Genomic DNA, 24,084 nt, shown 5'->3' with positions numbered 1-24,084 from the left:
CAATGATTTGTTGATGTGAAAAATTCCAAATTACTCCATGGTTCAGAGTAAGTCACTCAATAACTTCTTGGTTGAGGCAGTTCAAAGATCCGAAAAAGGCAAAAGCAACATCAAATGGTACCATTTTTGGTAAAGCACTGTGATTGTAACTTTTAAGGGAGTTTTGCTGACATTAATTCAGGGTGTATACGACCCGGGACAACCAGGAGATCCGGGAAATACCCAGGAATTTTTCATTGTTTTAGTTTTCGGTTAAATTTTTGTAACATTGACTGGTAAGAACCAATACTCTAACAAAGGATATTACTGTATCTCGCTACTTGAGTAGTGATTCTTCAAGGAAAGAGGTTCCTACTCAATGGTCTGAAGATGACCACAGTAGTGGTTGAAACCGGTCACCTTGTTAAATAAATTGTGATCAAGACTGTTTTTAATAGTAATTATTTATAAGACATTGATCACTGTTGTGCCCATAATGTATTCAAAAGTAATTTACAGCTGATGGTCCCCATTCTGTTGTTCATCAACCTGTAAACTTACCTTATTACAGCAACGCTCCCAGGTAACCTGTCCCTCTAGCTGACACTGTTGCCTTACATCAAAATTCTAAAATGATGTAGCCCAGGGAAGGGGATTGTTAAGTCTGCAAGCAAGAAGAGAACCAAATGATGATGATGTTGTTGTTGATTTATTATGGAGGTACAGTGGTCTTTAAATGTTGCGCTTGACATGTGATGTGAAAAAAATTGATGTAGTCTGTGTCGGGCACTGTAGCGGAGTGCCCTCATAGAAAACCATGGAACATGCCTTCCCTGCATATTCAACATGAAGTTATGGGAACTTCATCCAAGATTAATCTTACTCATACCCATAACACACTAAACCATGATCATTGGTAAAATCACTGAGATAAGATGGAGAAATGCAACAATACAAGACAGTGTGTACTGCAAGTGGACTTACTTGATCATGAGGGACACGATCATCAGGGCACAGTTTCTTTTCTAGCCACAGATTCAAAATATGCTTTAAATAAAACTGAACTCATTGTATCCAAAAGCTAACAGCTATACGGTTTTTAACTTCGACATTTGCAAGATGCACATACTAAACAACTATTGTGTAATCAGCGTGGTCCTTTGGCAGGCTATCAAGACATCTGTCTTCATCCATTGCTCGCATTCCTCTACCTGAGTGTGTCCTCATCCCCTCCATGTCAGACTCGAGCCATCCCTTCAGATGTTTCAAATGTCTTCCTCAGATGTCAGCCTCCCATAAGAGATGATCACAAGTTTTATTCCGATTAACTTTCAGAATAATAATTACAACATAACAGACATGCACAGTGGATACAAGCAGAAACACACATACACGATAATACCACAAATGCCTGAAGTGATAATTTTGCAACATGAAGTCACCCAAGCAATTAATTGTACTCACAATTGGAAAGCCCCTGGAAATGATAAAATAGCAAATTTCTGGTTAAAGAAGCTCACCTCAACACATTCACATCTAACTAAATTATTTAACAGTTACATTGCAGACCCATACACATTCCCTGATACACTTACACATGGAATAACTTATCTGAAACCTAAAGATCAAGCAGACACAGCGAACCCAGCTAAATATCGCCCCATAACATGCCTACCAACAATATACAAAATATTAACTTCAGTCATTAAACAGAAATTAATGACACATACAACACAGAACAAAATTATAAATGAAGAACAAAAAGGCTGTTGCAAAGGAGCACAAGGATGTAAAGAGCAACTGATAATAGATGCAGAGGTGACATATCAAGCTAAAACTAAACAAAGGTCGCTACACTACGCATACATTGATTACCAAAAAGCTTTTGATAGTGTACACCACTCATGGTTACTACAAATATTGGAAATATACAAAGTAGATCCTAAATTGATACAGTTCCTAAACATAGTAATGGAAAAATTGGAAAACCACACTTAATATCCAAATAAATTCAAATATCATCACATCACAGCCAAGACAGATTAAGCGTGGAATATACCAAGGAGACTCATCAAGTCCTTTCTGGTTCTGCCTTGCTCTGAACCCACTATCCAACATGCTAAATAATACAAATTATGGATACAATATTACTGGAACATACCCACACAAAATCACACATTTGCTGTACATGGATGATCTAAAACTACTGGCAGCAACAAATCAACAACTCAGCCAGTTACTATATAACAGAAGTATTCAGCAATGATATAATTATGGCTTTTGGAACAGACAAATGTAAGAAAAATAGCATAGTCAAGGGAAAACACACTAAACAAGAAGATTACATATTGGATAACCACAGCGACTGCATAGAAGCAATGGAAAAAACAGATGCCTATAAATATCTAGGATACAGACAAAAAATAGGAATAGATAATACAAATATTAAAGAAGAACTAAAAGAAAAATATAGACAAAGACTAACAAAAATACTGAAAACAGAATTGACAGCAAGAAACAAGATAAAAGCTATAAATACTTACGCTATACCAATATTGACCTACTCATTTGGAGTAGTGAAATGGAGTAACATAGACCTAGAAGCACTCAATACACTTACACGATCACAATGCCACAAATATAGAATACATCACATACATTCAGCAACAGAAAGATTCACATTAAGCAGAAAGGAAGGAGGAAGGGGATTTATCGACATAAAAAACCTACACTATGGACAGGTAGACAATTTAAGAAGATTCTTTCTAGAACGCGCAGAAACTAGCAAAATACACAAAGCAATCACTCTTATAAATACATCGGCTACACCACTGCAATTTCATAACCACTTCTACAACCCTTTAGATCACATAACATTAGCAGATACGAAGAAAGTAAATTGGAAAAAGAAAACACTACATGGCAAGCACCCGTATCATCTAACACAGCCACACATTGATCAAGACGCATCCAACACATGGCTAAGAAAAGGCAATATATACAGTGAGACGGAAGGATTCATGATTGCAATACAGGATCAAACAATAAACACCAGATATTACAGCAAGCATATTATTAAAGATCCCAATGCCACAACAGATAAATGCAGACTTTGCAAACAACAAATAGAAACAGTAGATCACATCACAAGCGGATGTACAATACTAGCAAATACAGAATACTCCAGAAGACATGACAATGTTGCAAAAATAATACATCAACAGCTTGCCTTACAACATAAACTTATAAAACAACACGTTCCCACATACAAGTATGCACCACAAAATGTACTGGAGAATGATGAATACAAATTATACTGGAACAGAACCATTATAACAGATAAAACACCACCACATAACAAACCTGACATCATACTCACCAATAAAAAGAAGAAATTAACACAACTAATTGAAATATCCATACCCAATACAACAAATATACAAAAGAAAACAGGAGAAAAAATTGAAAAATACATCAAACTGGCTGAGGAAGTCAAGGACATGTGGCATCAGGATAAAGTTGACATTATACCAATTATACTATCAACTACAGGAGTCTTACCGCACTTTATCCACCAGTACATCAACACAATACAGCTACATCCAAACGTATATATACAACTACAGAAATCTGTAATTATTGATACTTGTTCAATTACCCAAAAGTTCCTAAATGCAACGAAACATATACCGTACAGTTAAAAGGAGGTCACGCTTGATCAAGATCCGTGTCACTTTCCATTTTTAACCAGACATGACGTTTGAGAAAGAAAAGAAATAATAATAAGTATGCATTGAAGGTAAATACTAAACAGAATGCAGTTGCCAGACTCAGTGTTGAAAGGCATAATTAGTGGGACCAAAGTCATAACACATACAAATAGTAGCTGAGTTTGGACATTATTCACAAAGCACATTGCTACTCCTACTGGTAACCTAAGGCAAGAATAATAGTTGGTACTAATCTGTGGGACCATTCGAGGAGGGTACAAAGAAAACAGGTTTCAAATCTAGTAGATGAAGTGGTGAGAATGAATTCATGCCCACGATTTGGAAAGGGCTTCTTCCAAAGCTGACCAATCTTCCATTTCTACAATTGTAGTATGTAAGTGCAAATGTTTTCTAGATGACCCGTTGCAATCGCTGTTGATGATTAAGATGCCAGATACCATACCACCTGGACTACATTTACCAAATAAAACCATATGCCTCAACCCAAGATTGAACCATTGACCTCCTGCATGCTAACCCAAAACACCATCCACTGCACTAATTGTACAGCACAATTTCTATGTGCTGACACCAGTAGTTACCGTACATGTGGTTACAGTGTTGCCAGATTGCCACTCTTTAATGTCCTTTTTCTGCTGGATGTACTTTCCAGATTAAATTTTGCTACAGACATTTTTTTATTGCTGGCACATGAGGAGTCGTGCTGCGTAGCCAGAGTGCGCAAATTTCACTTCACCCTGTATAGTGTACTGTACACACTCTGCAGTGTAGCGACCAGAAAACAAATGTCAATGTATTTAGACTATGCTGAAAGTCTTCCCCTAATGTGGGTATACTGTTTTGTAAGAAAATTGTTGAAGCTTTTGCAAAAGAGAACATTCCAGTCAAAAAGCTCCCCAGTCAAATCCCCCCCCCCCCCCCCCCCCCTCCGCTGCCAACTTCAAAGCTGTAAGGCCTTGTCTTCAGGCATGTAGAGTGACAATCTTAAATTTGTACATCCAATCATGAACAAAGAAACAAAATTTAGACGCAAATTTTGACAACAATGTGGATTTTGCCACAAATAGATGCTATACATTTAGGTACCTAGTTGAGTGTTCCATCTGCTTTATCTATGGCTCTATGGCTGAGTGTGTATGATCATTGTATTTCATGTTCACAGAAATTATTACAGCCAGGTATTTGTATGAGTTGACTGATTCCAGTTGTGACTCAGTGATGTACTTAAAATATGAAATGTATATGAAGAGCACAGTTTTACATTTTTGAGCATTTAAAGCAAGTTTCCACTTAAAAATCTTATCAAGATCAGACAGTATATATGCAGTTTTTATCTGAAAAAACTTCATTACAGAGAACTGTATCATCTACAGAAAGTCAGAGTTTGCAGTTGATATTGTCTGCTATGTCAGTAACATAAAACATGAACAGTAAGAGGCCCAAAACACTTTTCAGAGGCAGACGTGAAGTTAATCTGTTTGACAACTCTCCATCCAAGAAAATGGCTTTGTGAAGAAGTTAAAATTAAATGGTGCTATTACTTCATTTAAAAATAAAGGCAAAGACATTCAGGTCATTTGTACAACTGCAATAAAATAGCTCAATTGTACTCCATTACTAAAACAATGCTTACTATTCTCTCTAATGAATTGGTCAGCAGCAGGGAATATCAGGTTAGTGCACCACTTTCCTGGGGTCTTACATGACTCCTTTAAAACCAGGATTGCTACTTCTCTTCAACTAGCTCTTCAATTCTACATCCACACACAAACCCTACAAGCCACTATACGGTGTGTGAAAGAAGGTTCCTTGTGCCACTGCTAGCCATTTCTGACCTGTTCCATTCACAAATGTAGCAAGGGAAAACTGACCTTTGAAAAGTCTCTGTACTAACCCTAATTTGTCTTACTTTGTACATTTTGCATAAGGACCACAGATACATTGTGAAAGTAGAATCATTCTGCAGCCAGAATACAAGTGTCAGTTCTCTAAACTTTCTGAATGATGTTTCGTGAAAATAACGTTGTCTGCCCTCCAGGGACTCCCATTTGAGTTCATGAAGCATTTTCATAATATTTGTGTGTTTATAAAACCTACCAGAAACAAATCTAGCAGTATGCCTCTGAATTGCATCTATGTCTTTTATTAATTTGACCCGTTTGAGATCCCAAATATTCTAACAGTTTTCAAGAATGGGCAGCAGAAGTGTTCTGTGTACAGGCTCCTCTGTAGGTGAGCTGCACTTTCATAGAATTCCCAACCTAAATTGAAGTCCACTGTTCACTTTCCTTACAACCAACCTCATGTGCTCATTCCATTTGATTTTGCTGTGCAATGTTACACCTGGATGTTTAATAAACATGACTGTGTCAAGCAGCACACCACTGATATTTTATTCAAACGTTACAGGATTGTTTTTCACACTCACATGCATTAGCTTACATTTTCCTACATTTGGAACAAGCTGGTATTCATCATACTAAAAAGAGATTCTGTATCATCCTGCATTTGCCTAAAGTCATTCAGTGATGAAACTTTACTGTACACTAAAAAGAACACTTAAAACTTTCCGTGCAATCTCAGATTTCTCTTATTTTGCTACGATAATCATTTCGTCCTATTTAGGTAGGCCCAACAAAATATTTTCACACACTGAGGAGAAAGTTGGTGATTGAAATTTTGTGCGAAGATCCTTCTGCAGTAAAAAATGCCTTTGTTTTAATGATTTGCACCCCAATTTGTATATGATATATGTGGTTCTCTCTCCCCTATTTCACAAAAAAACAAAATTAGCTGCCCTAGTTTGAATTTTTTGTTGTCCTCTGTCATTTGTGTCTGGTGGTTAGTTGGTCGACTGAGGGGAGGGTACTAGACAGCGACATCATCGGTCAGTCGTGTCTGATATGGGTTCCGTTTGCACAGCAGTACTCCAGAAGAGGGTAGACAAGGGTAATGTAAGCAGTCTCTTTAGTAGACCTGTCACATTTTCTGTGTGTTCTGCCAATAAATCAGTCTTTGGTTTGCTTTCACCACAACATTGTCTATGTGATCAGTCCAATTTGAATTATTTGTACTCAAAATCTCTAAGTATTTAGTTGAATTTACAGCCTTTAAATTTATGTGATTTATCATGTAACCTAAATCCAGTCGATGTATTTGGGTTCTCACACTTTTCATTATTTAGAGTCAATTGTCACTTTTCGCACCGCACAGATATCTTATCTAAATCTTTTCCGAATTGGCTCTGATCAACTGATGAGTTGACAAGAAGGTAAATGACAGCATCATTTCCAAACAATCTAAGACAGCTGATTAGGTTGTCTCCTAATTCATTCACGTAATCTGGAACAGCAGAGGGCCTAAAACACTTCCTCGTGGAATGGCAGATATTACCTCTGTTTTACTCAATGACTTACCATCAATTACTATGAACTGTGGCATTTCTGATGGGAAATCATGAATCCAGTTACAGAACTGCTGTGTGATGATTAAGATGCCAGATACTGCACCATCCAGACTACTTTTAGCAAATAAAAACAAATAATCCTTGACCCAGAATTGACCCCTGGACCTCCTGCATGCAAAGTCAAAACTCTACCCACTGCCCGAACTGCACAGCACTAATCTGCTGAAATTTTGAGAGAGCCATTTTTGTATTACTAATATGTGAGGAATCGCACTGTGAAGTCTGAGTGCGCAGTTTTTTCATCACCCTGTGTATATCTCACTTGCCGTCAATACCGGTTTTCTGAACTTACATCACATCTGGTCTATGCGTACATAGTCAGATTGGAAGGAGTGAAGATTTTTCTCTTACGATTACATAAAGTGAATTTTTATCTGCTTATATATATCTTGTGTATTTTTGGTGGATTTTGACATTACGGTATTGTCTCGCTGCAACAATCTTGGGCTCACTAATCCCTGTATATGTTATGATACTCCCTATTTGCTTAGGATTGTTTGTTGCCAAGAGGTAAAGTATATTTTTGTAATCATTTACACTTAGAATTGGCTTCTGAACTAATTGTTTAAAATTATTTTCTGAGAAAGCATTCCGTATGACTTCGAACTGTTTTATGCCTACCACCAACTAGAATTGTATGAGTAGGATACATTTTTGAAGTGACTAAAGTTATCTCTGAATGGTTCAGCAACTGTATCATCTGATTCGGAGGTCTGTGAAAGGAATCAATCATTAATTTATTCTAGTTGCCAAGTATAACCTTTACCCATACTAACTTACTGGAACTATCTGCTTCAGTTTCAGTACAAGGTAAACTACTACTGACAGCAATAAACACTTCGCCACCAACTATATTTAATCTATCCTTTCTGGATACGGCTAGGTCCTTCATAAAAATTTCAGCCGAAGTTACTTCTGGCTTTAGCCAGATTGCTATGTGTATGAAATTTGTAACTTAAGTCCCTTCTGTTAGCACTTGGAGCTCTGGTTCTTTCCCAACACGACTACAATAATTTGCAACTACAATACATATTGTTGCTAGGTCTACACAGAAGTGTTTGTCCCATACCCTTTTGGACAGATGCCTTGTCTGGGGTTTGCCGAGCTCCTCTAATGTAAAAAGACTACCCACTCCTGTCCCCACTGCCCCTGTCACCCTTGTAGCCTAGTCCTGTGTATAGTGGCTCCCTGACCTATTAAGTGCGACCTGGAAAGCCACTACCCTATCGCTTAAGACAAGGAATCTGCAGGCTACACAGTCGCAGAACTGTCTGGCCCTCTGATTCAGACCCTCCACTCAGCTCTGTACCAAAGTACCACAATTGGTTTCAGTTTTGTAGATAATGCTACAGATGATGAGCTCCGCCATCATCTCACAAGCAAGACTGGCTTTCTTTACCACTTCAGCTAGCCACCTGAAACCAGAGAGCATCTCCTTCAGTCCAAAGCGACACATGTTTAGTAATCTAGATACAATTACTTGTAGTCAGATCAGTGTCTCCGTGTATCCCCACACACGCAAAAAAGGTAATTAGTAAAATCAGTGCATCAATGTTTCCTCCTCCTCTCCCCCCTGTTTTCTAAGATGGAATTGTATAATACTTCCTACAACATGATGCAAGTGGTTTTAAATTAGTAGTAGTCACAACACTGATCAATATTTAGCCTATGTTCCCTTGCAATTGATTATTTTGGAAGTTTACTAAAATATTCCTCGAGTTCCCCCATCTGTAATAATGAATGGTTCCTGATGAGATCAAATACCATTTAGTACCTTTGAATTTTGAGGTGGACTGAAAGTAGTTATTATTTGGTCTTTACTGCAGAAATATAATCAAACAGAAAGAAAATTGCCATGTACACCCCTGACAGATAAGACATGAAATGCAGAGTAAAGTAATTTGAACATCATCTACATGTGTTCATTAACAATGTCTGAATTCTGGTAAGTAAGAAATTATATATTTCATCAATATTCCTCGCCATACACAGTAAACTCTTAATTCCCACAAATATCACTTAGCCTGGAGTTATCACAGAATCACTTCAGTATGACAGTATGTTTAGCAGTTCCTCCAGTTTCGCTGCTAACAACAACAATAAAAATAACAGTGCTGTGTAAATATGACCATACTGTCCTTCCTCCTTCTCTTTAGTTGACTACTTTTTTGTAACATAAAAGCTTTTCAAGATGTATAGCTAATAATTATTGTAAGCAAATTTACACTTCAGTTTGTTTGTTTCAGGTGAAGCAGTATTCTGGTGTTCATTTCTTGCTGGTTGTGCATCGGGTTCATTAGCAGCACTTGCTGTTAATCCATTTGATGTTGTTAAAACTAGACTGCAACTGCTGAAGAAAGCTGAAGGAGAGATGGGATATTCTGGAGTTCCTGATGCGATAATGTTAGTTCTCACATTTTACTTCTCTTCTCTTCTCCTCCCTCCCTCCCTCCCTCCCCCCCTTCGCATCCCCTCCCCCTCTCCATCTCCCTCTCCCCCCCCCCCCCCGCTTCCGTGTGTGTGTGTGTGTGTGTGTGTGTGTGTGTGTGTGTGTGTGTGTGTGTGTGTGTAATCATTAATGTCTTCCTATTTCTAAGACTAGCAGGTTATTTGTTTATGAAACTGCGTAATATGAGTCTTTTTGAGAGCACTGTGAACCATTTGCATGCCTGTTGACCTATTAACCCTGCAGTGTCTAGTTTTATTGAATTTGGGCCTGTAATTAGTATGCTTTGTCATTCATTCATATTTCAGCATCTGTTTGTCACATCACAAAAGGGCACAAGTCATATTTACACTGCATTTATGAAAATGCCATAAACCATTTGTGTAAGTTAATAGAAAAGCCAACACCTCAAAAATCTGCAACTTCCTTACTTATATCAAATAGCTAATTGTGATGTTTATCTCAGAAAACCAGTTACGTACACGCTGTAAGGGTAGAAGCCTGTTTTCAAGGAACATTGCAACTTGTAATGTATGTAACAGGCATTTTCAGTCCTTAAATCAAGATAATTTGTAGAAGTAACCATTCAGGCTTTTTAAGTGTCATTTTTATGTAGTTTTCTAATTTCTTGCTGAATGCCTGATTGTTGAAGGCCTTTTAACCAGAATGCAGAGCTCTGTTTTGAACCCTAGACAAGGAGGTAAAGTTTACATTAAAATAATTTTGTGTCGTGTATAGCCATTGTGTGGAACTGGAAATGAATTTTATTATACACCAGACATCCTGTTAAGGAATAAATGTACTGGGAAGTAAGTGTAGCAGTCCCAAGATCTTAAAGATACCTTTGCAAGGTCTTGAGTTATTTATTTTAAAAGATATTTCTATAGCTCACCGTAGATGAATAAATATTTTATGTATTTTAACTGTTTTGTCCGAAAGAAGATAATTCCATATGACAATGGGAGTGCAAAATGTGCTGAAAAGTTTTTTAACTTGTTATTGAGATGGGTTGTGAGGAATTTTTTAAGTAATTTTTCATGTAGAGTGCGGTCATTAATCATTTTGCAGTCAGCCACTTTAAGCAATGAGTGCTAATAGGTCATACAATTTAACAAGGTCATGCGGTGTTGTATTTAAATTGCTATACGGGGTACCCCACCTGAAAGAGGCCCCACAAATGTGTAGTAATTCCACAGAATTTGCACCGTGTAATTTGTGATGTGATGTGATTAGATTAGATTAGTTTTTCGTTCCATAGATCCGTGCTGAGGAGATCCTCATGGATGTGGAACATGTCAATTTTTTTAAGCTGAAATAACAATACTAATAGTATGAATATATACATCATTTGTTTCTATTAAAAAATTTGTCAATGGAGTAGAAGGAGTTGGCCACTAGTAAGTCTTTCAGGCTCCTTTTAAACTGATCTTTATTTGTAACATAAATTATTTATGTTTACTGGCAAATTATTGAAGATGAGTGTTACTGAGTAGTGGACCCCTTTTTGAACTAAAGTAAGTGCTTTTAAGTCCTTGTGCAGATCATTTTTGTTCCTGGTATAGTATGTATGAACTGAGCTGTTTGTTGGAAAAAGAGATATATTATTTAGGACAAATTTCATTAATGAGTAAATATACTGAGAGGCAGTACTTAGTATACCCAGTTCTTTGAAGAGGTTTCTACAGGACGTCCGTGAATTTACTCCACAAATAATACGTATTACACGCTTTTGGACTCTGAAAACTTTTGTTTGACTTGAAGAGTTACCCCAAAATATTATACCATATGACATTATGGAATGAAAGTAGGCAAAGTATGCAAGCTTTTTCATTTTTATGTCGCCTATGTCTGCTAACACTCGAATTGCAAATACAGATTTGTTAAGGCGTTTCTGCAGTTCTGTGGTGTGCTCTTCCCAACTGAATTTATTATCAAGTTGTAATCCCAGGAATTTAAGACTGTCAACCTCTTCTATCTGCTCTTCTTCGTATTTCATGCATATGCTGGGTGGAAACCTCTTACAGGTTCTGAATTGCATATAGTGAGTCTTTTCGAAGTGTAATGTCAGTGAATTGGCTTTAAACCATTTATTAATATCCATGAAAATATCATTAGCAGATCTTTCTAGAACTACACTTGACATACTATTTATTGCAATACTTGTGTCATCTGCAAACAAAACGAACTCTGCTTCTGGCAGTGTAACTGATGAGAGATCATTAATGTACACAAGATAAAGCAATGGCCCTAAGATGGATCCTTGTGGGACACCACATATAATTTCTTCCCATTCTGATGATGACTGATGACTTAATTCACACACAGAGCGAGGTGGCGCAGTGGTTAGCACACTGGACTCGCATTCGGGAGGACGACGGTTCAATCCCGTCTCCAGCTATCCTGATTTAGGTTTTCCGTGATTTCCCTAAATCGCTTCAGGCCAATGCCGGGATGGTTCCTTTGAAAGGGCACGGCCGATTTCCTTCCCAATCCTTCCCTAACCCGAGCATGAGCTCCGTCTCTAATGACCTCGTTGTCGACGGGACGTTAAACACTAACCACCACCACCACCACCACCACCACCACCACTTAATTCACTAGTCCCTTGCACTGACAACCTTTGTTTCCTGTTAGTGAGGTATGACTTGAACCAGTTTGCAGCACTGCCCATGACACCATAGAATTCTAATTTACTTAAAAGGATGTTGTGGTTCACACAATCAAATGCCTTTGACAAATCACAGAAAATACCTGCTGCTTGTAATTTGTTATTTAATAAATTAAGTACATTTTCACTGTAGGTGTAAATAGCCTTCTCGATATCAGAACCCTTCAGAAATCCAAACTGTGTTCTTGATAATATGTTATTTGTGGTCAGATGGTTGAGCAGCTGCCTGTACATTACTTTCTCTAAAATTTTTGAGAATGCTGGCAAAAGTGAAATCGGTCTGTAGTTTGATGGTATCACTGCACTGCACTGCACTCTCCAGCATCATTTAAGGGAACAGTGGTTCCATTAAGACATATCAGCGAATGTTTGTTTGATCAGTTTGGCAACCAGCATATACCTTCTAAATGCTGCATACAAAAGTTAGTGAACAAGATGGAGGGTAGTGGAGGGTGGTGGTGGATCTTCACAGCAGGGGACGGCTGCCATTATCAGAAGAAATAGTGACTGATGTGAAACAACGATTGTTGGCCTCTCCTGGAAAGTCTGCTCCACATTTATCTCACGAATGTGGAATGTCACAGAGCACATGTTGTGCAAAACTGCGAAAGAAAGCCAGCATGTATCCATACAGGTTTACAGTTGTTCAGGAACTGAATGTCATTGACAAAGACAAACACATTACATTTTGCTTTTGGTTTCAGCAATTTATTACTCAGGCCAGGAGTATTGTAGTAAACATGGTTCAGTGACAAGGTGTGGTTCCACCACTCTGACTGTAAACTCCCAGAATACACATTTGTGATGTAATGAAAATTCACATGCACTGGTTGAGCAACCCCTGAATTCACAAAAGATTGGTGTGTTCTGTGCAATATCGTAGTGTTTAATCATGGAACAATTTTTTTTTTTTTTCCGAGTGTACTGTAACAAGTGCAGCTTACATCGAAATGTTTCGGGAATTTGCAAACCAGTTGGATGATGATGAACTTGCCCTCAGCTGGTACCAACAGTATGGCGCCACATGTCTCGAGTGACAGTGAATCAGGTCGAATCATTTTTCTCTGGCAGAGTGATTTCAAAACCACAGTGGCCCCCACGGTCCCCAGATTAAAAGGCAAAGTTTACATGAACAAACCACACAACTTGGAAGATTTACGAGAGATCATCATCCACAAAATCTAGGCAATGACACCAGATGTTCTGGCAGCAACATCCGAGAATCTGCAGCATTGTGTTCAACTGTGTTTACAAGTCAAGGGCGACCACTTCCAGTGTAATTTAAGCAAATGTTTGTTTGTGGGGCCTTTCTCGAGTAGGACACCCTGTATATTGAACTGTATTAAATTTTAAGAAATGAACAAATACCACTTAGCCATAAAAGGACGTAGTTTATTATTGTGTAAAAGGACGTAGTTTATTATTGTGTACCAAGATTATCATACTTGTTGACTTTAAATAGTTTATAAATGATCAAATAAAAAGTATTTAAAATATATATAACTGGGATTTTGTTTCCACATTATTAACACTATGCTTGATTTAAAGAAAGCTCACTAATGTCCATAAAATCTATATTAATTTCTGAATACAGTGACATAAGAAAAATAAATCTTTACTATTATTTGCAGAGATAATAATTGGACAGTAAATTATAGTATGCCTGATGTTTGCAGTTCTTAAATCACCTAACATTTGTATTTAGGGGCAGAATATATTTTGCCAAACCATGGAAATGCCCAAGATGTTTTTTTATGAAAACATTGTATGTCTTTTGCTGAAACCCATATTCAGTAAGCATGCTAAAAAAGTCTTACCTCAGCTATTACCATTCTTCCATTTTTTATACAGTCTGGACAAGCAGCAGCATGTTTGGATATAAATTGCTTAGCTGAGCGATTTGTTTCAGAGGCAATCAGTTAAAGTAAAGGTGCACTGAAATATTGTTTGAAATATTCAATTACAGAAGACCCCATTAGCAACATACTTCGATCCAGGCAGCTTGTGAAATGGCTGTGATAGTGGTTGTAGTGTTTCAGGTGCAATTACTTAAGAGTATTGTACATCTTTCATTGTCTCTTCGCTTACATTCAGTATACTGGCAGTAACATCACTGTCACTTTGTGAACAGCTGCTACTTTCACTAATATACTCTGTATCACTATTATTTTTCAGTAACTCCAGAATTTCATTGTCAGTAAGGCCTCTATTTGGGACAGGCGTTGGACACACACACACACACACACACACACACACAGTGTACGAAGAAATACCAGAATGTAAAATTTTTATATATTTATTTACTTTTTAAGAAACTACTTATTATTATTCATTGTGGGATTAAAACTTCCAACTATTTGCTGTGAACTAGTTGTACATCTGTTCAGCTCCCATCTGTGTGATGTATTGTACCATTTTTAGAGTTATTGGAAATTAATTATGTAGCTTACGAACAGGTATACACCCAATATCAAATCCTGCTCGCTCCACATTTTATGTTGCCTATTTTGAGTTCAGTTTCAGTCTTGTGGTGGAATTAGTCAATGCTCCTTTCTGCATTTTGTTATGAAAATTTATGCAAAACAGGTGCCATTAATATCATAAATGATATTTTTCAAAGTGGAATTTTATGGCCCAAACAGTTAAAGACTTTGGTAGGGACACACAATATACAAACAGTGCAGATTTTGTTGTTTAGCCCTAACAGTACTGAATTTGAGTGTTCATCTATCTATGTTTTTTCTCCATAGAGTAGTCTTTAACAAAGTCAAATTGAGAGGCAGTTAACAACTTCAAAAATGATTTCCATTTTTGTAAAAGGGTATCACAGCTTCATACTTTTAGTTTCTCATGAAATTTTGTGATTGACTAAAGAATGCTATTTGGTCAGCACAAGATTTTAATATTATTCCTGAAACATCATCTCAGTGGGATTTACCATCTTTCCTACTCATCCTACACACTCAGCAGTGCGAGTTAGCTATAAAAATCTGTATTGAGCTTATGTATACCTCTAATTAAAATTGTGGCATGCCGATGTCATGGCGTCAAGCTGTACACATCTACTTCACACACAGTAGCTAATATAAATAAATAATCTGTAGTAAATTGTGACCTTACAGTCTAATAAATTAAACACAGGCAATGATGTGAATTAATTAATAATTGAGAAATGATAAAATTGAGAAATGTTTGCAAAATAATGTTGGTGGTTCCACGAAGCTAAAGTTGCGCAAGTCTGATAATTTATTCGAAAGCAGAGTAGTATTATGCAGAAATAGTGGTCCTAAAAAATATACTTAAACAAGATTATAAAATAATAAATATTAAATGGCAGTTGGTAATGCATGATGTATAATATGAATGGTAATTGTCCCAAGTAATGGAACAAGTCATTGCTAGTTCGAAAGTTGCAAGTGCCACTTGTAGCTGAATTTTAGTAAGTGTAACACTGCATCTCCAGTGCCCCAGAACAGAAATCGTACAAAACTTTGCTATCATCTCCTCTGATGGCCCATACAGATGTGTCCTTGTTTCTCTCTTGCACCCAAGAGACCTTCCACTTCGAGCATTCTTCAGTAACCTGCTGCTTGTGCCAATGAGGACTTGAAATACTCACCCCAACCACAAACATGACTTTCTGACATGTCATAAAATGCACAAAATGGACTGCTATTTTAATACTAAAAACCCTACATACTAGACATCTATTTCAAATAGAAAGTGACTCGCTAACTTTTCCAACAATACTAAACCCAATATTCTTCAAATCAACACTTCAACTTTGAATCTAACACACATGCACCTACACTAAAATAAGATTTGCATTAGAATAAATGAAATATCCATCATAAAAGTGCTATACTGCTTCATTTTGTTGTGTGAATGTGGAGGACTCTTCTGTTTGGACACATTTAAATAATAAAATACTTAAAAACATACTCAGTATGCAGGAACTGGAACTGAAAAAGTATTGTAATTTTGCTTGTTGCAGTAATAGCTGTGATGCTGTGCTGTTGCCCAACACCTAGTTAATTGTCCTCAGCTACATTGTTTAATATAAAATAGTAGAAAAGTTTGTGGAAATGTTTCTACATTTTCTGTAATTTCTGACCTGTATTTTTATTGATGAAATTTTGGTTGACGTTTTACTCCTGGCTACCGCCCTGGAACAGAATTTCCTTCACCCAGACCAACACTAAAGTCTAATTTTGAAATATTTTCATCAGCCTGTGATTTACGCAGCATACACATAAAGTTACAACAATCAAAAGAATTAACACTTTTGGGTGACATAATGATTTTTTTTTATTTTCTCTCGCAATGTATTCTTTTAACAGTTGTTATTCCTGGTGTAAATAGTGTGCGCTGAGTAAATAAGATGTTTCTGTAATCAGTTTGGCTTAGTTTTGTTGTTTGCACGTTTCATTGATCATGTTTAACAACTCCCATTAACAATGAAAATACTGCTACCTGATGACTGTTTATATAATTAGCTATTTGCTTTAACCTGAATCTGCACTAGAGTTCAATAAATTTAACACAATCCTTCACAGATATTCGTAAGTTCATCAAGGAGTAGTAGTAGTAGTAGTAGTAGTAGTATTTCCAAAGCAGAAATAAATTCAGTTTGTTTTTAAAACTGCTCCCAATGAGAGGGAATGTGGTGAATTATTTTTTTAATAGCTTCATGGTTTGCTCCTCTCTGTGAAGTAAGATTAAGCTGTGGATAGTGAGGCAATCTTTGTTTCTAGATGAATGCTATTATTATTTTCAAATTGTGACTGGGAATACACAGCGAACTTCGTAACAGAATAAATGTATCATGAAACTTTTTTATTAGCAGGTTGTTTATTCACAAGTGCATTGTTTGTTGCTTCCGTGAGGAAGGTTGTTTATTTATCTCTTCGTTAACAATGTTTCTGCTTCCTTCTTTGTGTGTAATACACATAATTTGCTGTTTTGATAACAGACTGGAGAATTTCACAGTGTTGTTGTTGTTGTTGTTGTTGTTGTTGTTGTTGTTGTTGTTGTTTTACACCCCAACCCCCCACCCCCGACCTGTTCTCTGAATGATGTTAGGCTCTCTTTGTAGCACAAAATTGTTTAATTCCAGGTGTTACTTGGAATTATTTTGAGGGTAATATGTTTAAGAAAGAGAAGTTTGTCATCTACAATGCCTACTTTGTAAAGCTCTTCCAAGTAATCTCCCCTTTAAGTTCTCTTTAAATATTGTGATGGAGTCATCAGTTAAGATTCCATTCTGTAGTATCTGAGCCTAATTGGTCAGTGTGATTTATTGTTGTTATTTGACCATCATGGTCAAATAAATAATCTTGTATCACATTTACATCTAAATCACTAATGTTAGTCTAATCTAAAACTAGATCATCCATGATTTTTTGCACTATGACTCATGTTGCCTGATCCAAAGTTGTATTTAACAGCTATATGACAGTACTTATCTGTAGACAGCAGCAGTGTCAGTGAACAATCCGATGTTGCTGGTTATGCTATCTGAATGATTGATTGTGTGTATTGCGAATATTAGAGCTTTTATTATTCTTCCTTGGGGCACACCCAAATTACTTTCTTTTCTGTTGAATATTTGATGCCCAGTTGAACGTACTGGGTTCTATTAGTCAGTCTTCAAGCTAATGACATATCTGTGAAGATGTCTCTTATGATTGTAAGCTGTTGTCCTCTTGAGTGAATTTAATTTTTAGACTTCTCCCACTAAATATCATTCTGGCAACCAACCTTCCTACCACAAGCTTTTTGTGGCCTTTTCTTTGTAAATCCTCCTAAATATTTAATGATTGTGAAAATTTGCAATGACTGAGTCAGTCATTTAATCAAACAGTGATTGGGGTTGACCACACCTTTATTTACAGTATATTACATTGTGGGTCAGCTGCCAGCCTCTGTAACAAGAGTTGATATTCTGCAGGTCTCCTTGCATTTTTCTATGGTATTCTGGCATTGAGACTTCCCTATATATAACAGTATTATTCACAAATAGATTCTTGGACATTGTGACATCTCCTATTTGTATGGTACTATCTTTAACATGAAAATACATCGTGATCTATTAAGATAATAATGTGAGTATGTTTTCCCCTCCCTTCCTCCAACTGCACCCTTGTTCTTAACTACTATTTCAGGCAATTGTTGTCGGTTTAGTTTTCCTTATGTGCTTGTTCAGTTTAGAATTGTCTTACATCAGGCTGGTCTGTTAAATTATTTAATGCGATATTTTGAGGAATTCCTTTAGCTACACTTGAGATGGTCTGTTATTAAGGTGATTTGGTGGTGTTAACCAGTACTTGCTCCATTTATTTGAGAAAAGACTTCCGTCAGAAGTGGTAAAGATAAGAGTTTGTTTTTCTTGTATATCAGAAAAGTTGTTTCCATTTGCATTCACACTAATGCTTAATCATCCCCCACAAAATGTCTGCAATAAATCAGGGTTGCTGACAGCCTGGACATGGTACACAATATTTGAAAAATTCCACAGTGTTTCATACACTTGTGTTGCACTTCTTTCAAAATGCTAAATATTTCTTAATGATGAGGTTCACTTAAGCCACTTTGAAGTACTGAGAGATTTCTGTTTTACACTTTTAGACCTGCCTTATTTTGGTAATTTCCCTTAAAGGTAAAAAAAATAGAGATTATTATGATTGCTCTAGAGGAAACTGTGGGAATACATTTGCCATTGATACCTTGACTGTAAGGAAGGGAGCTCCTGATGTGGAAGGGGTGCCAACTAAGTGAAAATATTCTTGCTTATTAGTTGGTTTTATATGGACAAGGGTTTGAATTTGAGCTTCAGTTAGATGGCTGTCAATGTCAAGACAGGTGAATTTGGAGAGGTATAAGGAAGCAGTGATTTATAATTTGTCATTTACACCTTCATCACATGTGTGCAGTATATTTAGGTACACAAGATAGAGCAGTAGTCCAGGAAACTAAGAATTAATGCAAAAATATAAAGAAATCTCTCAGCAAAGCATTTTTAATGTAGGAAACAAAGGCAATTTTTATATGGTGTATATTCGTTGGAGTGGGTTGATTAATTCTGGTGCCGAGGTGTTTGACAAGCTCCCTTCAAGCATAAAGTGAAATTGAAAACGTTTCTTACCAGCAACTCCTACATATTATCTGGGTTGTTTACTTTGAAATGCTGAAAATTGTTATTTCTACTTGGTATGCAGCAACAGACCTTTATCATTGCAAATATAGATGACTCTCATGTTTTGATAAAGACAGTGTAGTCCTGTAAATGTTAAGGAGACTAATAGCAGCTGTTGAAACAGTGCACTAGAAAAGGTTAAAGTATGCCTTGAAAATTGTTCTCTTATTACTCAAAGTTCATCACACAGCTTACGTTAAGTTAAAGCGTAAGGGGTTACCTATACTGTAAAATAGTATTATGTGTAGTTGGAAACAAATTTCTTTCTTGAAAACTTGGATACTCAGAATACCAAATTTGTTGAGCTCAAGTGATATTATGTATTTGTTTCTGCAAAGAGAACGTGTTATGTAATGTGTTTTGCCAAACTTATCACTGCAAATCCATCTTGTATATGAACAGCATATTTACACCATGATTTCTTTTCCAGAAAAATACTCAAGAATGAAGGTCCTCTTGCATTTTTCAAAGGTGGTGCTTGCAGGATGATTGTCATTGCACCACTGTTTGGAATAGCACAAATGGTGTATTACCTGGGAGTTGCAGAGTACATAATGGGCATCAAGCGATAAGACAATATTCTTATTCCCAACTGAAATGACAATAATAGAATAACTTTTATGTAATATGTGTATTGACGACCCTGTTTTACATGGAAACACTGCCATTTCTATTTACATACAGTACTTGATCTTTCTCACCACTGCAAATGTTTGTTTCACAATAAAATAACTTTCATGTGATTTCCAGAATTGCTTTTGCTAAATGTTTCAAACAGTGAATGTTTTAATGTTTTAAGGAAGTGTTGGAGCAGAATGTGTTGTGTGAATACTTGCGAGCATAGGTAAATGTGTCAATATCTCTAAGTAAATACTTGTTAAATATTTTTAAAGCACGATCTCCAGCAGTGCCTATCGGCCTGCTCTACAATATTCTGTATTTTCATTGGTTCTATATGTAGGAGAACAGAACAATAGAAGTAAAGTCAAATGAAAAGAGCAAGTGACAAGAGAAAGCAGGAACAATTCAGCAAAAAGGCAGGAATGGTTTGAAGAGTTGCTATTTCCTTCATACTTCCATTAGATAGATTTTTGGGTATAGCTCAAAGCCACTGTTATGAAAGACAAGAAGTATACACTTCAGCGTTTAATTGTAATGGGAAGAAATCAAAAAATTGTACTAATAGACGAAGACAAATGTTGGCAGTGTGTGTTCCATGTAGCAGGGTGAATCCATTCAGTGTGTTCCTTAGTATTGTTATGAAATAATCTTAATGTTTGTGTAATGTATGTATGTATGTATGATGATGAAAATGATTATGTCAAAAGTAATGTGGAGGAAAAAAAGAAGAGGTCCTAAGCCTGTATGTCTGTGCAGTTATTTTCCTTGTCCCCTGTAAGAAACAGGTGTGTAGCAAAGGTCAGTTTCTTTGAAGTGGGAAGAACATCCTAATCGCCGCTTGCTCTCTGAATGGCATAAAATGGCTGTGTGTAATATCTAATTAACATTAACCCTCCACCAGTCCCACCATTGTACCTGGCTTATTTTAACTGCCCATTGTTTCCAGTCAGCTTCGTGGAATATTGGCATCAGGTGTTTTTTGCACCAACACTCTTCTTGCTGCCTGCTGCTCACCACTCCTTTGTTGCAAGTTTGCTTCTGTCCATAACCATTTATCGGCTGGCTGTTGTATGGACTGCAATGCACAACCAGTGGAAGGTTAATAGATGTTTTTCCGTTTATTGTTGTTGTTGTTGTTGTTGTTGTTGTTTGTGCTGGTGATGATGATGAAGATGATGATATGGTGTTTGAACAGTTTCGTCCAAAAAGGCAGTATGCACTGAATAGTAATAACTTAGCAGTCGATCTTTGATGCTCAGGTAACGGAACTGCAAGGGAAATTGCTTTATTGGTATTAGATTTCCTGCATGGCATTGTCTCAAACGCAAGTTTGCAAATTCAGATCCATATGGCCTGGTGTCTTATGAGTGCCAGGCAGCCCATTTACACTGTGTCATGTTATAATCTGAGCATGTACATGTACTTTGGAACATATGGGTGAATCTTATGCAAGCAAAATTGTCAGATTCTTAGAGTTCACAGTTCCACTGCTAGAGACCTCTAGCAGTAGGAACAATACTGATAAAACTAACTGATACACATTCAAATTAACATCAGATGGCTAATGCAGTGTGCTTTTATTATTTATTTTTATAGTTATTGTTATTATTTATTACTACATAATGACACTTCATAATATGAGGTTATGATAAGCATCTGCTTGCTTAATGCTAAACCCATCTTAACCTTGACAATTTTGTATATGGAGAATGGCTGTGTCTATTATAGAGTGATTGTTATGTTTGTGTGGTTTTGCAAAGTCTGTAAAATATGAACATGTTAACCAATAAACTGATTTCTGTCTGTATAACTTACATTTAAGGAGGAGATTTAATGACAGCTCTGTTTTATAAACAGTTTTTTTTTTCATTTATGTACTATGAGATACATTTATCAAGTTGAGCATCATATCAAGATCCTGCGTGTATATATGTTCTTTACAGTGTTAATAAAATAAATTAAATGTGGTAATAATAAAAATAACTATTACAGAAGGCAGTGTTTTTGTTCTTTCATTTAGTTAATTATATTCACAAGCTTCTCACATTCCAAAATGCCAAGTTATATGTACAATCTGTGAAGCAACAGTAAAATGTTTATTTTCTTTACAGTTAGTCTTGGGTGACACATACACCACTAATATATGCTTTAAGCTCAAATTCCATAGATATCCAGTACTTATTTTATAGATGTAAAGTACAGTTTTCTTATAAATGAAATCGTGTTATGTGTGCAGTTCCAATACAGTTACTGTAGAGATAAATCGACTTATGTAAGTAATTATTTCACAGATCAAACAGATGGTAGTATGAAGTCAATCAAAAAAGCTACCGAATTATGTAGAAGCTGTTAAGGTACTTTATTATTACTATTTATTCAAATACAGATTTCTAAGCAAAAAGGATAGTTTTTTCTGTACTTTATGGGCTAAGCAGAAAGGTCATACTTTGTAGATAAGCACTTTAACTGTGCTTTGTTTTATGCTTATTTTGCAAGAAAATGTTTTTGTTTACTTATTTTATTGTTTTTAATCCAAACAGCATATTTTACCAAAAACTGTGATTTTAAAGGTGTATGTATCACTCGTAGCCACCATTTATCGATCAGTGCTTCTCTTATTTATTGGATTATAAAAATTAACTTCAGTAGAAATGCGTAAGACATCAATGCTAAGGTATAGCCATGGTGTTGTGGAAATGAACTGCAAGGAGAAAAACTTGGAGTAATTGGGCTGATGAGTCATCATTTCATCAGTCAGTTATTGCATTGGAATGACGTCGTTGGCATTAATGGTGAATCACCTATTTCCACGCTGCAGTGTGTTGTGAAATGCCCATTAGTTAAAGTGTGCATAATTGGGCACTGTTGCAATTAGGTAATTCCACCCACAAAAACCTCTGTCAGCATTCTTACGCATATGTGTAAATGAGTTTGGAAGAAATGTTTTCAGTGAAGATGGCACTGTCTTATTTTCTTTGGTGTGTGAAAATAGTGATTCTTTGAAGAAAAATGACATTTTGCAGCACATTAATACCACATGGCATAGAGAGAGGTCTAAGAATAAATCAAAGTTAAACTAGCAACTGATTAAAACCAATGTTGGTGAACAACCAAGTTTTAGTCATAGACTTTCCAAAGACTTGTGCATAGAATTAGTGAATTCTGACATTTCGTTGTGGAAACTGAATAAATATGCAGGTCATGTATTTTTAGAAAAATACACAAACAACAAGTACTGAATGAATCCACCTTGTGCAAAACCTATATGCTTCAGTGTTTTCAAGAAGTAATTTGTAATCTTCAACATACTGTCTGGTCTGGAGCTGTAATTCATTGTACTTGGGTGATTTAAGTGAAAAGATTTCCAATAAGATTATGGACAATGAGAATCAACAGACTTGGAATGTCTCGTGCATCTACTACTACCATTCCACATTCAGGTTCGGAAATCATTAAGGAATTCAATATTCTGAGAGCCACAGTGTCAAGAGTGTGCTGAGAATACCAAACTTCAGGCATTGCCTTAGTAACCAACATTACAGTGGTAGATGGCCTTCACTTACTGGCTGAGAGCAGCGACATTTGGGTAGAATTGTCAGTGCACAAGATAACTGCAGAAATCAATGTGGGATGTACGACAAACATATCCATTAGAAATGTGTGAGGAAATCTGGCGTTAATGGGCTATGACAGCAGAAAATCGACACAAGTGCCTTTGCTAACGGCACAACGTCACATGCAGTGCCTCTTCTGAGCTCATGACCATGTCGGTTGGATCCTAGATGACTGGAAAACCATGGCCTCATCAGATGAGTTCCAATTTCGGTTGGTAAGAGCTAATGGTAGGAGTGGAATGTGGTGCAGACCCTACAGACCCATGGACCCAGGTTGTCAACAAGGCACAGTGCAAACTGGTGGTGGGTTTATAATGGTGCAGGCTGTGTTTAGATGGAATGGACAGGGTCTTCTGGTCCAACC

The 24,084-nt window shown here is 36.6% G+C and overlaps 1 protein-coding gene across 2 annotated transcripts in view; it reads left to right on the top strand.

Annotated features, from left to right (window-relative positions):
- Positions 1–22,100, top strand: part of LOC126248823 (mitochondrial glutamate carrier 1-like) — a 199,389-nt gene extending 177,289 nt beyond the window's left edge. For both annotated transcript variants that reach the window (XM_049950235.1, XM_049950236.1), the window contains 2 exons: positions 9,423–9,579; positions 19,916–22,100. In XM_049950235.1, the coding sequence (XP_049806192.1) occupies positions 9,423–9,579; positions 19,916–20,057 (299 nt within the window). In that variant the 3' untranslated portion in view covers positions 20,058–22,100. The remainder of the gene's footprint in view (positions 1–9,422; positions 9,580–19,915) is intronic.
- The last annotated feature ends 1,984 nt before the right edge of the window (positions 22,101–24,084 follow it).

The sequence above is a fragment of the Schistocerca nitens genome, chromosome 3 (assembly GCF_023898315.1).
Source record: "Schistocerca nitens isolate TAMUIC-IGC-003100 chromosome 3, iqSchNite1.1, whole genome shotgun sequence".
Taxonomy (NCBI): domain Eukaryota; kingdom Metazoa; phylum Arthropoda; class Insecta; order Orthoptera; family Acrididae; genus Schistocerca; species Schistocerca nitens.
This window is presented reverse-complemented; position numbering and strand designations above follow the sequence as displayed.